General features: G+C 33.9%; 1 protein-coding gene and 1 pseudogene across 1 annotated transcript; both read right to left on the bottom strand.

Moving 5' to 3' along the window:
• Positions 1–4,498: 4,498 nt before the first annotated feature.
• Positions 4,499–5,623, bottom strand: LOC128185330 (uncharacterized). The gene is made up of 3 exons (XM_052854954.1): positions 5,167–5,623; positions 4,776–4,922; positions 4,499–4,616 (listed from the first exon to the last, which is right to left on the bottom strand). Exons 1-3 carry the CDS (start codon positions 5,334–5,336, stop codon positions 4,499–4,501), a joined length of 435 nt encoding a protein of 144 aa, XP_052710914.1. The 5' UTR covers positions 5,337–5,623.
• A 1,000-nt stretch (positions 5,624–6,623) lies between these two features.
• Positions 6,624–9,690, bottom strand: LOC128186400 (uncharacterized; annotated as a pseudogene).
• Positions 9,691–18,494: the final 8,804 nt, after the last annotated feature.

The raw sequence follows: 18,494 nt of genomic DNA, 5'->3' as shown, positions 1-18,494 counted from the left end.
TTTTATTTTTTAAATGTACTATCCTTTTTAAAAGCGCCTTACAACACACGCTTGTTTCAATGTTCAACGCACTTTGAAAAATTATTAACTTATATATATATATATATATATATATATATATATATATATATTATATATATATATATATATATATATATATATATATATATATATATATATATATATATATTTGGAAGTGCGTTCAATTCGGGACCAAGTCAATGCGCTTTTTAAAAATTTTATTGTTCACATTGCGTTTATATTGTTGATATTAATGCACTTTGTTAACATAGTAAATTCTGCAAGGGTCGATCGAAATTTTAGTGACTATTGAATATGACAGTTATTTTAACATACTTTACAAGTAGCTCGAGGGACGCGACCGTCGCTTGACTAAAGCCTCCACTATATTGGCCTTCCTATTTATAACATTGATAAGCGTATAATGTAAAACACGCAACCATGCGGGGTTTTTTCTATTAATTTTTAAGTAGAGGCCCACTCATTCTTCTCATACTAGTCAATAAATACTTGTATCGTATGTTTTTTTAGCTTCTACGGAGAATCATCATTGTCCATTGACAAAAAATTACCTTGCCAATGGTACATTTTTCAGAACTGTGAAAGAGCTGACTGAATCAATATTTTTGATCATGTAAATATTGGGTCATTTTGGGTTATGACTAAAACAACGATAACTTGTTAGCATTGATTACTGAAGTTAATATAGGGATTGCACTTGATCGCAGAATGGCCAATCGATAAATTATAGATTGTCCGACCGTTTAATCCATTATCTTTGAAAATTAAAAATCATTTCTTATTTTCCGTTTAAAAAAATTAAACACGACAGACATGTGTCTCTCTTTTACATTGCATGCATTCATAATGAAATGAAAGAAATCGGGAATAACATCCTGCCAACATTTTTATTTTTACTGTTATAAAAAAAGAGCAATTAATTTTTGAGAAGAAAAATGTAATTAAGGCCAGTTAAAGTTGCTTAGTCCGAATTCATAATAATGTTTTTGTTTAAGCGTTCTAATGATGTTTTGCTGGGTATGTGTATGGTAAAAATGTATGATAGAAGACGTTGCAGTAGTTTTCCCGGTGAAATAAACCATATATCAATGGGAAATTAATGTACAAAATTTCTTTACAAAAAAAAAAATAACATACAAGGCTACTGCGTCATTTTGCCCCTTATTTAAGGTTTGTCCCTCGATTGAGGTGGGAATGATTGTTTAAAGACTTTGAAAATCGTTATAAATAAATGAAATAAGATTTCAAATATGTGTTGGCAAATCAGAGATAGTCCTATTTCAATTTTTTAAAATCTTTTTGACGTTTGCTTTGTTTACCATCGATGCATAAAATGCTGGTTTTGTGTTACCATAAAGAAATTAATTTTAAATTACTTTGCATAGTTTAAACTTCGACAGAAGATCGATTCTACTTGTGTAACCGAAAACCGGTAATATTGTTTGCGCCGCGTTGCAATACATAGCCTGTGCTACATGAAAAAAAAAGTGATTTTAACATGTTGATTTAAGTGTGGAAATAATTGGAAATTATATAAATTTAAGTAATAAAAAATCATTCTTTAAATATCATGAAGTGATAATTTTGGTCGGGTGGTCAAATCCAATTAAATCCTCTATCATAAAACCCTTCAGCCCTTCGGGCTTTTATTGGATTTGACCACGCTCCGACCAAAATTATCAGCTCGTAATACTCAAGGAATGTTTCCTTATTTCTAAAATACAATTTCATGAATATTATAATGTAGTACTACATTCATTCATTCCGAGTCCATCTTTCTTTCTAAAATGCTTTTTAAACTGATATTTCTCCCTTTTGAGATATAAGTGACCAAAGACTCTTTATCGTGCCAGTGCCTACCCTAACACGCGACTTATTGACAACATATATAAACGCTTGAAAAGGGACATCTTCGCTAGTTTAAGAGCAAAGTGCAGCAGCATGGATCGTTATATCTTGGCTAGCGAAGATGGAAACGATTGACTAATTTTTATTGATGTTTTCTAAATCAAACGATATTGCAAACTCACCTTGTGTATGTAAAGCTTAGATGCCGTTGACCGTTTGGAAGATGGAGAGGATCGCAAAAAATCACTGATGCATTTTAAGCACAAAAAACTCCATTTGTTAATGACATCAACGACACAGTTTTAAATAACTCCAAGATGGCAGCGATTTGTAACTTGTGCAAAAAATTGTGAGAAAAATATGTTACGTTAAGTGCTTCTGTTATGAACATTAGATGAGAGCCAATGGGTCTGATTCATCAAAATCAATGCAAGGACTATGTAGTTTTGTTCATTGTTCTCGACAAAAAAAATTTAATAAATTGAAAATTTTTGACCAGCGATTTAAAAAGCCGTGTCAAATTTAAATCATTTATTTGTTATGAGACACATCTATGTTGTGACGAATTAGTTATAAAATGCAGTATAATTTTTTTAAATAGTTTCCTTTCCAAAAGTGTCATGTTACAGCGTACAGGAGTGGTGTTTATTGTGATTCGTGAGTTCGTAATCCTCTGTGAATAATTTTTAGGTCACCTGAGTCACTCAGGTGACCTATTGCAATTGGTCTTCGTCCGTCGTCGTGCGTTGTGCGTCGTGCGTTGTGCGTTAACAATTTTACATTTTTAACTTCTTCTTGAAAACTACCAGGCCAATCATTACCATTTTTGGTGTGAAGCATCTCTATGGTAAGAAGAAGCTAAATTGTGAAATTTATGGCTCTACCACCCCTGTGGTGCCACGGGTGGGGCCAAATATGCAAAAAAAGACAAATTTTCAAAAATCTTCTTCTCTACTTCCACACATGTAAGGAAAAAACTGAATGCATGGTTATGATGTCCATGAGGCCCTCTACCAAAATTGTGAAATTTATGACCCCTGGGTCAGGGGTTCTGGCTCTAGGGTGGGGCCAATATGGCCATATAGTAAAAATGTTTTAAATCTTAGAAAATCTTCTCTACTACCATATATATTTGTTAAAAACTAAATGCATGATTATGATGTCCATGAAGCCCTCTTCCTAAATTGTGAAATTCATGACCCCTGGGTCAGGGGTTCAGGCTCTAGGGTGGGGTCAATATGGCCAAATAGTAAAAATGTATTAAATCTTAGAAAATCTTCTTCTCTACTATCATATATATTTGTTAAAAACTAAATACATGATAATGATGTCCATGAAGCCGGGTTAGCCTTCAACCTAAATTGTGAAATTCATGACCCCTCGGTCAGGGGTTCAGGCTCTAGGGTGGGGCCAATATGGCCATATAGTAAAAATGTATTAAATCTTAGAAAATCTTCTTCTCTACTCTCATATATATTTGTTAAATACTAAATGCATGATTATGATGTCCATGAAGCCCTCTACCTAAATTGTGAAATTCATGACCCCTGGGTCAGGGGTTCAGGCTCTAGGGTGGGGCCAATATGGCCAAATAGTAAAAATGTATTAAATCTTAGAAAATCTTCTTCTCTACTCCCATATATATTTTTTAAAAACTAAATGCATGGATATGATGTCCATGAAGCCCTCTACCTTAATTGTAAAATTCATGACCCCTCGGTCAGGGGTTCAGGCTCTAGGGTGGGGCCGATATGGCCAAATAGTAAAAATGTATTAAATCTTAGAAAATCTTCTTCTCTACTCCCATATATATTTGTTAAAAACTAAATGCATGATTATGATGTCCATGAGGCTCTCTACTAAAATTGTGAAATTCATGACCCCTTTGTTAGGTGTTCATGCTCTAGGGTGGGGCCAATATGGCCATATAGTAAAAATGATTTAAATCTTAAAAAATCTTCTTCTCTACTCCCACACATGTGGGCAAAAAACTGAATACATGGTTATGATATCCACAATCTCCTTTACCTAAATTGTGAAATTCATGGCCCCTGGGTCAGGGGTTCAGGACATGAGGGGGGGGGGCAATATGGCAATAAAGTGTTAATGCATATAATGTTTAAAAATCTTCTTCTCTATTCTCACACATCTGTATAAAAAAAAACGACTAATAATTATGTTTACCAGGAAGTCCTCTACTGAAATTTTAATTTTCATGTCCCCTGGGGTATGGGTTTTGACTCTAGGGCAGGGCCAAAATGGATGTATAGATGTTAATGCATATAACGTTAAAAAATTATCTTCTTTACTCCCACACACCTGAAAGGAAAACTGAATTCATTATTTTGTAGACCAGATCTTTTAGTTTTTCACCAAAATTATAGGTTTCACAGTTCTTTTTGAATTAAATGTGGTTGTCATTACAAATTTTTAATTTTTCTACTCCATTATGAAACCTAATTAATTAGATGCATATATGAGACTCCATGACAAGTTTGTGTATTGGATATATGCTACTCAGGTGACCGTTAAGGCCAATTGGCCTCTTGTTTTTTTACCTTTCCAAAAACTTTTAAAACGTGTTTTTTTTAATTTCATAGTTTAACAATTAATTATGTATCATTAGTGGAAAAGGCTTTCCATCTTTGACAACAGTTATCCTTTTGCTTAACATAGATGGTGGTATTCTCATCCAAGATGGTTGACCCAGTCCACCTTGGCCAATACTTTGTAATAAAATCAATAAACATACATAAGCACAATAACATCAATAAATTCAACATATTTATTGCACTTGACAGGAGTAGTTTCAATGTGCTTGTAAGTGATTATAAATTATACTTTAAAAAATTCATGTTAAAAATCAATTTAACGAAGTAACTTACGAAAACACATTTTGTCCATCACTCCGAGACACTTGCAGTGGTTGTCCTTGGGGATGAACCAACCTGAGTGGAGGGTAGGGAGCAACAGAGCCATGAGATGGTCCTTCTGCTGTCCCCTGTGTCTGTGTAGGAGTCTCCCCTTCATTCCTGTCATATTAATGAGATTCAATAGAAGTTAGCATTTGTTAATCAATTTCTAGTATATTGCATTTAATACAAGTCACATTTTGATCAAGTTTTACAATACATGTAGGGTTTATATTCTCTTATATATTTCTCCATAGTTAACATATAGTTCAAGTATTTATCAGTGAATCTTCTGTGACCATTCAACCAAAGCAAAATCATCCCTATTATTGATAAGTATATTTAAAAAAAAATATTTATAAACCTCAGAAGTTTTTTCATATCCTCTTCTGCTGGTCTCTTCAGTGGTGTTTTCCTCGGCCGTCCCCTTTTCTTTTCAGTTTTGTGAAACCATGGTTGCGGTATATTATTTGCGTTTATTGCAATTCTTTTGGTGGGATTTAGCTTCATGGGATTTTCATCTTGAATGGTCATGCACGCTTTATTACCTGAAAATAAACTTTCTAAAGACTTAATTATTGTAGATAATCTATATGTTATGACTTGTGGATTTTTAACCTGATGACCAAGTTCATCGAGAAGGTTATCAATTCGCTGCAGTTGTATTTTGGATGTCTTTTCTTTAGGTTATGCAGCTGTTGGTTCAGGATGACAAAGTTGCACTTCATTTTCATCTAAATCTCTTACAATAGTATCTGAAACACTGGAAAGAGAATGAATTTTATGAATATGTTTACATATATGACCATTATGGTAATCACTGCAAGAACATTGATACATGTGATAGCAAAGATTTATGCATGGTAAATTTTTACATTTGCTGTAACAATGTTTCTGTGAGCAATCAACCAGCATGGCCTCTATAATATGATTATCTGTTTCAGAAACTAGTGAAAAGATACTGCTGGTAATTTGCTTAACCCTGGAATTATCAATATCTAAACCCCTGTCATGCCTATCCTTAATATGCACATCACTATCAGAAAGGTTGTTATAAGAAACACGTTGTAGGTGTCTTATAAAATGGTAATTCTCTATCTTTAACAAAGTGTCTAAAAGCACATCAATGCGCCTATTGCGCTTCCCTGAGAAGTATATAGTTTTCAGCTGGTTATGAAAACTTTCTACAAACATATTGGTATTAACATTGCCATATTCTATTCCTTTCCTAAAACACAATGACCATTTCTCAGGACGATTAAAGTAATTATCCATCAAATATTTTAAGAACCCAGGATTCATAGTAAGAAGTTTTGAGATCAATGATTCTTTATACCTATTGAAATCATTCTCTGATTTTGCTTGCAGCATGGCACAAAGATAACATTATATTTCTGTTTTCTGAGCATCATTCCTAAAATGATTGTGGATATTTTTTATCCATGACCTTTGAATATGCCAGGTACAAAGGAACTGCTGAAGATCAGAACCAAAGACCGACTTTGCTGCATTCCACCCTGCATTGTCATCATCTGTCATTATAACCTTGACCTTTGTTTCAGGGGAGAGAGCCTTAACTGATGACAGAAATAAAGATATTGCAAATTCATCTTCACTATTAGAAATACAAAATGCAACTGGATAACCTTTACGAAACTCATCAGCTACCATGAGAGTAATTAACTTGAATGAATAACTATTTGTTTTATGTGTGGAATCCATGTATAAAATCCGGCCTGCAAATTTTTGGTACATGTCCAGCTGTTGTTTGGTCATGATGGCCAAAATAAAGTCCTCCTTGGCAGACTTTTGGCAGGATCTTCAATGCCTTGTTGTTTATATAGGAGGATTGGGTTGAATGACTCTTGACGTAGAGCTTCCACCTTTAAAGAAGTTGACAGAGCATCATTACTGTCTTGAATAATTGAAGGATCTACAAGTCGTGTTTTCAAACTATGAATTTTCTTTTGATCTATCAAATGATAATACTTAAGGTCATCTAAATTATCCCTACCCTCTCTGTCACTAAAATGTTCCCTTACTTTGTCTATAATATTATTTATTGGAATTTTAAGAGCAAGCATACTGGTTATTTCTGATTTTAAACTGTCGGGAATAGGTAAATACTTACTCTGTTCAAATGACAAGGAATGGGTATGGGATTTGATATACTTTACCACCACCTTTCCATCACTTGTTTCACATACTGCAAAACGTGCTGGGCAAAGGCTATTGATTTGACAGTGTCCCTTCTATTTTTTACGAGAAGTCTTTGGTTTTGTTCCTTTTGCCCTGTGTGCAGTGACTGGCCCATTCCTGTGACAGACTAGAGTATAGACCTTATTTCCCTTTTTATTTTTCTGTGGCCTTGACCTCCGAACGAATTTAGTGTTAGAGGACAACTCTTCATTGCTTCGGAATTCTGAAAACTGAGCTAAATTGTCAAATGTCATATGTTCAACTTTAATATTAGCATCATAAACATTTATAGCATGTTCTATAAGTTGATCTTCTGTTTGAAACTGCATGGAACATGTTGAAATCATACAGGCTTGAAGTTTACGCTTAGAACAAACAGATGGAGCTTGACCCTGACCAGAATGAAACCTTTTGACATGTTTCTTTAAATTCTCTACTTTTTTAAAGGAGACCTTGCACTGATGACACATCTTGGAACCTTGACTGTGACTTAGTGGAATGTCCTCAGATTTAACATAAGAGTGCAGTGCCGATATTGAAGGAGGAGAACTAAGTGATTTATAATTATGCATATTGATTGGCTTTGAAAATTGTGAACCTTTTGGTTTTGTATTGCTATGATCTTGACCTGGTAACAACACTGGATCTAACCTAGGGACAAAGGAAGAGAACTGGTTACTTGTATCTACCTCGGTGATAGACTCATAATGACCTCCACCAGCTTTTCTTCATGCAATATGGATGGTTTGTTGAGGCTGACCTTGTGAAAAAGTATGTTCATAGGTAGTTTTTTGAGAATTATGTACATCTCCTCCAAATGTGACCAAGATATTAATGTTCAAAGCCATGGACAGTGCTAAAATTGACTCTTGATCTGCATATGTATATTGTTGGCCTAAACGGTTTATTTGTTCATCTATTGTACCTGCATCATCTAGAAAATAATTTTGAAAAACATGCATATTACCTCTCAGTGTTTTGACGGCCAAATTTCTTAGCTCCTGATGATTATCTTGATGACCATACAGGGAGAAACTTATTGAGCGGAACAGACAATTACCATCACCTGTGATTGGATTTCTTTGCAGGCAAAATGATGACAGGTACCCGTTTTGTTGTTCAAATTCCACATCTGCATCTGTGTAGGTTTTCACGAGCTCATTAAAATCTTCTGCCTAAAATTTGAAGCAAGTCTATATGATAGAAGACATATGCACATGGTTTAATATAACTTCAGATGCACATGTTTTGCAAACAATATAATGTTTAACTGTTCACTGGCAGCTAAGTCTTGTAAGTCTATGAAACTCTATTGGACAATTACAAACGACACTATATACAATTACATGTACTTTGAACTCGGTGCAAAGTTTACCAGAAAAGTGCATTAGACTGACAATTCATCTTCATGTTAATGAAACAGATAATGGAGTTAAATAACATGTACATGTTTATACATAAATTCTTCCAACATTTTGAATTTATGAACATATAAAATAATGCCTCATCCTAACATAAATATTCAGGCAACTTAATTCAATCAAACAATTCAAAAGCTACCATAAATTATACAAGTATAAACTAAGTTTGAACATTTTATGCTTTCTATGAAGTGAATCATTTTCTTAAAAAGTATTAATTGTTCTCACCCAGTTTATGTAAGTATAATTAAGGGTAGCTATTGAAATCATCCATCATAATCTAAATTATCTGCTATTAAGTGTAGAAAGTAAGGCTGTTTGACTAAATTTGCACATCAAACCTTCATTATCATTTTTGCTGGGTAATTTTATACATGATCTTATAATAAATGAAATTTATAGTTAAAATACCTCTTTAACATTCAATTCCATTTCCTCCAATTCAACGTTTTGCAGCTGAAACTATTAAAACAATCCTGTGAATTTATATATCACATCTGTTTTCATTAATTGTAAGAATATCATAAAATATTAGGTTATTACTGTAATTAAGGAGGCTAAATGAACACCGGATTATCTATCAGACCTTTATTCAAATCTAAGATATGATATCTTTGGATATAAACTCTTTCTTTTATAGCAAAGAAAAAAATCAATTAAATATTCTAGCTTTAAAATTTGACTTTTTCCTATACATGTATTTTATAAAGAGCTATTCTTAAAGAGATTAAAATAGTTTCAAACTGGCCATAACCATTTATCCCTCTTAAGGTACTGTATATCTTGAAATATTTGCAATGATATATTCTAAACTTTTTCAATAAATAAGCAGAAATTATAACTGGTATTGTTAGCTATAAGAAACTTTTTAAGTTGCAAAAAATTACTGAGGAAAATAAAAAATTGCACATTTATCCAATTTTGGCAAATTTTGTACCAAGCAAAAACAAAAAAAAACCTGGATGTATGGTATGCTAGGAAGTTTTTAAATCAATAAAAACTACCAGTAGTTTACCTCAGTTGTTTGGTCAGATGTGCCATTCGTCATAATCTGGGGGTTTCCGGTTTGTGGTGTTTGTTGGTCAACTGTAGGAAGCTAGGATGAATATTAATTTTAGTAAAAAATTATAAAACCATTGACTTTGTTTAGACAAATAAAACAACTGTGTGTAACAACTAAAAGAACAATTTAAAATGGGATGCACTGAATACTTTTTACCAAAAATGCTAACAGATAAGATGATTAATTCTTGCCCCAGGTGAGGGATTATTTATGGCCATTATGATACTATAAGCTATTTTCATATATACAGCACAATTACTCACTGAAAAAGAAAAGTAATTATGCTCCATCCCTGTATACATGCATGAGCTTGACATAATCAAGCTCAGTATGTATGCCTTTAAAAGTCAAGAAAATATCAATAAATAAATTTTAATATTAAACAGTATGTGCCTTTATGAATATTAACTAAGAGTTTATTTCAAAAAATGTAAATGCAGAGGATGATTATCAATATTGCTACTGTGAAATGTACAGACCTACACATCTGTATGATGAACTCAGTTCACAGATTGAAGGTAATATGCATTATTGCATAACAGCAATTTTATATAACAAGTTGTTTTATCATGTTAAGACAATTTCAAGATAAACAATATCAGAATCTTATAATATTGTTGCACCACATCATTTCCACGTCGCCAGGGATCCAGCCTTACTGCTGGACATAGGACACCTGATATTGTGAAAATGCATCTGACAACAAAATATCTGCAAGTATGGTTTCAAAATAAACCAATTACCATTTATGAGGAATACATTTGGAATGCAAATATATCTATAATACATGTGTGTATGTGAACTTCTGAACTGTTGTGGGTATGAATAACAGTGCATGCAGTGTCTGGTACATTATCCATATTTTGTGCATATGTATCTTTCATTGATAGACATTCACTGTAACCTTAGAGCAATCATACACATGTATACATGCAAGGGCCCTTAATTGGAATCATTAACCTGAATCTTTTTATTATAAACAAAATTTGCCTTACAATAAACAGGAAACAAAAAGCCCTACCCTTTTTGCTTAAATCAAAGAGCCCCGCCCACTTTACTTATATCGATATGCACAGTACCTTGTTTATTTGTTTGTTTTGCTTTTATCAAACGATATAAATACATATACCAACAAACAATACCATAATGATTTTGTTCATCATCATTCATGATATTCTACCACATACGTTTAAGGGAATCTCTCGTTTTAATAGCGATTACATACGTCAGTCTACATTACAAGTGTGTGATATATTACAAGCAATATAAGAACTTTCCAAACTTAAAATGATCGATTAACAATACCTGTTACCTCTTTCACTTATTTATGTCATTTTGATTGCAATCTCATTGTTTATAAATATTAAATTCCCACTTACAAGGATAATGATTGAAATTGTGCAGCTCATCTTCATCATTGCTCAGAATGAATGATAACCCCATGACGTCAGGGGTTAGCGATATGTAAATATTGATTTATAAGTTAATGATTGAAGTATACTAAGTTAATTAGTTGAAATATTTAAACTTTACCTTTATAAACAAAATGAATTAATACACGGTAAATAATAACAAGATATAAAAACATTTTCATTCATAGTGATTTTCTATTCATTTTTGCCGCCATAAGTCACTTAGCAATCCGGAAAATTAAAGTTGCCCGGATACGGCTTCGTCAATAAAAAATATCCGTGACTTTCTCGTCTGCTCATCTGCCCCTGTGACACATTCTATTTAAAATATTAATGGAAGAGTCTGAATGACGGAGATTCAGGCAATACTGTTTGCATTCTGTATGTTCACTTTCTCTGTATGTTCCACTTAATTAGGAAACAGTTCTCGTACATAGCGGAAGATGGAAGCACTCTTCCACTTGCAAAGACGCATATATTTGCAGTTATATGACTTGTGGTGGAGATACTTCGTGTGTAGCTATGTTTTCTAGCTTTTTGCGAAACCGTTTTCTTTACTTTTGATATTCCGAAGCCTGTTTTGTTCATATTGGCAATTTGACCAAGTTTATCGATTGTAGCTATAGTCGAAAAGAAATTATAAAAACATTTGGATTTTGTAATAAAATGTCAACTAAAATGAAACCATTTATCAGTCTATTTTGAACGCACTAAATAACATATCTTATGTTTATGTATATCATTAAGATCTTAAACGTTTTATGGCTGGAAGCTCGAGCGAAATGAGTTTTCTGTCGAATTCAAATTTTGTATATTAAAGTCAAGTATCTTGAAATTTTTTAAGAGTTATGAGCATCCTGTTCAATATTGATGATTGGTTTTAAATGCAGTATGTTTGATATCGTTGCTTTTTCTATATTAAAATTACAAAATGAAAACGGTGTTGTTACCTTAACTTTCACATTTTCTAACAATTGGAAGTGGTCATTCATGACAGTTGAATTCGCCATCCCTTATCTGCCACAGTCGAAAAAATCTGGTGTTTGCATTGTGATCTTAGGGTGCCTCTTCAGAAAACTTATCCACTCATTAGATGGTCCTTTGCTGGTGTTGCCAGTTACATCTTCTTTTCCATTTTTAATTATCTCTCTTACAAAAGCCTGACAGTGTTTAATGATTTTTTTTCATTATGCATTCTTCTTCTTGTTAATCACTACAAAGATTTTTTTTTTCAATTTGCTAATTTCTTATGCCCAATGTTCATGTGTACATGTATATCACTATTTTCTCTAAATGTCTTGTACATGGCCGTTGAAATAACAGGTGTTAGAATTCATTCTAAGTGTGTATAAACAATGTACATGTACAAATGTATTAATTTTGATGGTACTGTTTTCTTATCAAAATGTCTTATGTAATTTACTTTCTAAATTTTATTCAAACAGAAGCCTGTTTGATTGATTATATATTTAGTGCTTTCTTCTTGTGTTAATCACTGTTATGATTTTTTACATTTGTTCATGTCTTATATATCTGTGTTAATGTAACGGTATAATATATAAACGCGATGTTTATCTGATTTATTAAATACTATTTGTTTTATATAGCTGAATATATTGATTTTAGATGTATTCTTTCTTGTCAATTTGTTTTTTGTTAATTTACCTGTTAATAATGTTAATAATGTAAATGTATCTCCTCCCTAAAAAACAATCTTCAAAAGGGATACCTTTATATTTATTCTTATTAAAATATCTTCATTCACCTTGCGTTTTTTTAAATTTCAAGCCCCTTAAGTTTTACGCATGTGACATTACAATTGATCTTTGAATAATGACTTGTTTTTTTTTCCCTTCATTTTTTTATGTCAGCAGAAAAGCCCTTTTTGCACAGTATTTAATGTAGTTCACAAGAACATCTTTTTGGAGCCTACAGAGGCATCTCACCGGAAATCCTTTTCATTGATGACCAAATCTTTATCTCGAAAGTGCACACTGGGATGATGTACATTTTAGCAGCATTTGTTACGGATTTGTGATTCTTAGCCTCTTGGATAGCATTCATTTACTCTGCATTTGTATACTTTTTTTCTTTACTTCAAATTGTAAATATAGATAAACTTTAAATTAGTTTTGCCCTTAGTTCTTATTATTATTATCAAGATAAATAACTTTTTCAGGTAATGAAATTTTGCAGAAATGGCTGATTTATAGGATTTATGCCCCGTTCCATTAGGGTGAAATGTAAATGTAATGAACCGGGTGATGTTTAATTTCATTAGTAGGAGCATAAGAAGTTTTATGGATTTCAGTATTACCGAATTTCTTTTTAAGGCCTTTTTCTTGCACGAACACTTTAATTTAGTTTACCAAGGTATGCATTTGAAATACTAAGGATTTTAAAGACGTCATGTGCTGTCGAGTGTGTAGTAATGGTTGTGTATTTATTGAAGGAGTTGCCTCTAATTTCTTGAACTTTGTTGGTAAGATATCTTATATGGCTTCTTCGTGAGTGTATAAAAAAAATGACGTTTTTGACGTCGTTATGAAAAATTAACAAAGATTTGCGAAGTTTTCCTTGTTTTTATTGAAACCGGCAATAATGGGTACTCGCTCAATACATTAAGACTTTAATTAAGATTTGATGAAGTTTTAATTTTTCGGCATTTTTTTTCTTTTATGTAGTCAGCGTAACTGTCTGCCATTTACTCATAACTTGATTGAGCTTTTTCGGAAAAAACAAATTCGGTTCTGATTTTGATATCTTCATAAGGTTTGTACATAACAAGAACAATGCCCAGCGTTTGGATTCTTAAAGACACGTTAAATGTTCTCGTACAATTTGGTACAATATTCATGAAATACTGGTTTGTCAGTTATGAAGAGAACTCTTTTGTTTCATATAAAACTTATCCCGAGATAAAAAAAAAAAACAAAAAAAACTTTGGATGTTTGTATGATATAATTGCTAACATGAAGTAAACATACTCATTTAACTAACTTTCCCCATCTTTATTATATACTGACCCCTGCAAATAAAATGGAGGGTGTATACATGTATATGAATCTATTGTCTGTCTATCCGTTTTTCTGTCTGTCCGTCCATCTGTCAGTGCTTTCTTGTGGAGAAATATTGGAAGTTCCTACTGAACACAAGGATTACTATGACCAGAGGATGTGTCATGATTTTGACTCAAGGTCATATGTGCAAGTTGAAGGTCACAGGAAGGATGTACTCTTTACAATTTTATGTTACCTTCATGCAAGACAAGGGTTATGGGCGTGGGGGGGGGGGTGGTAAATGCTCTGGAATTTCAAATATTATGATATTAACATAATATTATGTAAAAAAAAAAAAGAAGAATGAATTAAGTTTTCGTATAATCAAAGTAAAGATATTGTGCAAACGTTCAAAAGCGTTGAAAAGAGTACAAGGGGGGGGGGGGGGTTAACAGTTGATGGAGTTATTTTTTCTTGCTTGTTCACAATGGGGCTACATATGTATCTTCCCGTGTATGTTCATATTTAGTAATCAATCACTAAGCATAATGTAATATAGAAGTTTTCTAATTAAAAGATTTAAACAAGTTTTTTTTATATATGAAAACAAAACAGCTGAAACAGTTTTGAACTTTCTAAATAAACAAATAGACTTGTTAGTAGTAAAGTTATAATTGGCTGGCCAAAATTACTTATTTACTTATTTAGTAATTTCTCGACTGGTCTAAGTATGGGCTGTGGTACTCGGATGACCGATAAGGTCTGTTAGCCTCTTGTTAGCCGGGCTTCAAAAGTAAACAAAAAACAAAAAAAAGCTTCCGCCATGTTTTGTCAAATTTATTGGTTTTTTATTTCTTTGCGAATAAACGCCATCAATGTACATTGATGGCTCATAATTCGTGTATACATCAGTTTGGGTTCCGGTGTTAATGTAGTAAGTTTCCGACACATCTCGACATTGTTGTACATCCTTAGAAAAAATCTGCGTCATAATAGTACCTGTATATATGGTTTAAAAGCTCTGATTTAGTTTGATGAATATATCTAGGATTGTTTGCCAACACTATGGACGAAACAGCCAATAATTATTCCATGGAAAATTGAGTTATACATGAACCTGTTTCTTTTATTGAAATTTATCGTATACAATGTTTAACAAGAAAGATGTATTACCAAATTCGAAACATAAAATGCTTTCTTTGATGATTCATGCAGGTTGTGAAGGTAGCGATCATTGCAGGAAAAAATATTACATAATCCGCTAATGCTGGTAATAATGTATTCCACATTCATATCCCCCATGAATCACCAAAGAAAGCATTTTTATGCCCCATTTTGAAGAAGGGAGGGCATATTGCTTTGCTGCTGTCCGTCGGTCTGTCGATCGGTCCACCAACAGTTTCCGTTCATTATCTTCGCTGAGGATGAACATATTGAACGAAATTTGGAATACAGGTTTATCGTGATATAATCTACGTCAAGTTTGACATTGGGTAAGATCGAGCAATTTTCGACAGAGTTATGGCTCTTGGACGTAGAAAAATTAAAGTTATTTAGAGTTTCCACTCATTTTCTTTGCAGAGGGTGCACATATTGATATGAAATTTAGTATACAGGTTTATCTAAATAATATCGAGGTCAATATGATTTTTGGTATGATAGAGCAATTTTTGACAGAGTTATGCCCCTTGGATATTCCAAATATTTGCAGTTTACGTTCATTTTCTTTGTGGATGTTTCCAAGGGAGGGGGGCATGAGTGTATTACAAACATTTCTTGGTTTGTTTAAATGTTTCCAACCAGTAATCCATTCACATAGCACCCATTTCAAATTCAGAATTAATATAGGCTTAGTGTCTTGGTGTTTTTGGGCCATTTTTCTCAGTTTGGGCCAATATGAGCAGTTTAGCTTTTTAGAACAACAAACATCTTTGACAAAAATTTAAATACAATAACAAAGTTTGATAAAAAAAAATGATGAAAAAAATCAGGTCAATTCTCGTGATGTTAAAAACAGTGTTATGTAACGGGAAAGAAAATGTGTAACGGAAAAGACACTGCCTGTGCTTACTGTGTATTGACTATCAACTGGGCAACACTCACTAATAAATGGTTACATATCAAGTGTTGCAGTAATCTTTGACCAAATGTACGGTCGAATTTGTACATAACGCTTTGTCACATGTTCCGGTTCCGGAACAACACGTTTCGGTTCCGGAGCAAACATTAGAACTTGTTCATAATCATACCAGATTATGTCTTCCAACATTGGCCAAAAGAAGCGATTGATACCTACTTTATTCATCGCCTTCAATTCAACTGAGTCCTGGTCTGTGTCTTGAATACTGCCTGGATACGGCATGTTATTGTATACTACTACACACCACTTTCCAATAATATCTACGTCAGCGTTGCCATGAGTAAGAGGATACATCTGTATATCATGTAACTCATTTTCCTCTTGATCTGGTACATATGCTTGAGAAACATCTTGCTGTAGTGCAATGGATTGTAAAGGAGACAACTTTTGCATTAAAACAAGAAGAATCCATAGATTTTGTGCAGAAACAGAATGGATGTTGGGTTTTCACTGCATTTGGGTTACTTGTTTAGCGGTGACTGATAACTGATGAATCATCATTGTGCCTGGAATGGCTTTCAATGGAATAGAGGACATTTTGTCCGTATCAAGAATAGAATGATCTGTGATCATTAAAAGATCCACAGCAATATCGGCCTTATTTCAATGCAAGATAAAACTCGTTTGCATCAGCAATATCATTACCGTGTGAAACAAGCTTTTCTGTTGTGTATGGTGTTCCGATGGGCCCACTTCGACCTTCGCACTTTCGCCTTTAGGTCGAGGTGCGAAGTTGCGAAGGCGAAGGTGCGACGGCGAAGGAGCGAAGATGCGGTACTACTATCGCACCTTCGCCATCGCAACTTCGCACTCTCGCCTTCGCCTTTTTATAATTGTGGAGCTCTCTATCGTTTAAAGACAATTTTAGCTGTATAAAAGGACATATGAGGCAGACGATGAACTTTTTAGAACTATGATTTATTTTCAACAGACTGCGCAGATCCATAACGTTTTCTTTTTTTTTGGGGGGGGGGGGGTGAATGGATAATTATATTTGTCGGGGGTGGGGGAGGAATCCGAGACATATTTTGGAGATTTTGTTATATATAATTAATAAAATTAAATTTTCCCGGGGGGGGGGGGGGGTGAGATCCGGACCCTCTCTCCCTTTTTACTGCATGTGTGAAGTTATTAATATTGAATTTTCCGGGGGACGGACCCTATCTCCCCCTCTAGATCCATACATCAGCAAGGAGTGTCGCATAATGAAATTAGAATGTTACTGTGTTTGACCCACGGTAAACAGACAGCTGGTAAGTGACAGGAGTCTGGAAGTGCATATGTATACATTATGGCGGGCATTACTTTTTATATTGATTATATAATGATTAGACATAGCCAGCACTGGTAAACATATATGTCACATATACACTTTAAAATATTTATAAACATTCATAGTAAGCACAATGGCCTAGCGCATGCGTACCAATGATATCATGGATTAATCGGAAAACCTTGGCGAGTACGATGCCTGCATCAAATTCTATGTAATCGACCGAGACTTTCTGAATGCTATCAAAAAAGGCGAAGGCGAAAGTGCGAAGTTGCGAAGGAGAGAGTGCGAAGGCGAAAGAGCGATAGTAGTATCGCTTCCTCGCCATCGCATCTTCGCCGTCGCATCTTCGCACTTTCGCTCCTTCGCCGTCGCACTTTCGCCTTCGCAACTTCGCATTCTCGCATCTTCGACCTAAAGGCGAAGGTCGAAGTGACCCCATCGGAACACCATAGTTGTGCGCTTTATTAGTCCCCCCCCCTCCCAACACCGTCAGGTGCCCCCTTGCCATGGCCTGCCTCTGAAATTTCCAGGTAACTGTTTCAAACCCATAAGTATTGTGCATTACCTCTTTCATAAGGAAAAATTCTTCCTTGACCGGTACTGGGTTGTAATGCCATCTGATAAAAAGTGAACTGTTCTATGTCTGGGCTAGTTTCTTTTAATTTGCTCAAAATTGGAGACAAATGCCCCCGAATCGCCCCAGGATCGTGTCTAAGATATCCAGAAATCGTACAAAAAGATAAAGGATTAGATTAAGTATAACATAAAAATGATCCCCGTGTTGATTTATTGAAAGATGTAACATACGAAATTACAATGGCTGCAATTTAAAATTGCTCACCAGTTTTCCCCCGTTTTTTATAACGTTGTTTTTCTTTGCTCAGGTACTGGGCATATTTTGCAGGATCGTTTTTCATTTCCCCTCGGTAATTTTGCATTCTCTCTGCTGCTGACATACCCATGTTTTAACAGTAACAATTTCAATTTGTCCCGTTCCTGAATATATTCGCTGGCGTTTTTTCCTACCACCTTCTTTCAATTAATGATTTAGATATACTCCTGATTGTAATCACAAAAAGATATCTGGTTGCGCAGATCTTCTTCAAATGGTAAAAGTTCTGCCTCTTGACTTTGAATTAGACGTTTTATAAAGTTCTTCGACATTTCCTAAATAATGAAACA

This window comes from Crassostrea angulata, chromosome 5 (genome assembly GCF_025612915.1).
Source record: "Crassostrea angulata isolate pt1a10 chromosome 5, ASM2561291v2, whole genome shotgun sequence".
Lineage (NCBI taxonomy): Eukaryota > Metazoa > Mollusca > Bivalvia > Ostreida > Ostreidae > Magallana > Magallana angulata.
The sequence above is the reverse complement of the archived record's forward strand: the minus strand, read 5'-3'. Positions and strand labels throughout refer to the sequence as shown.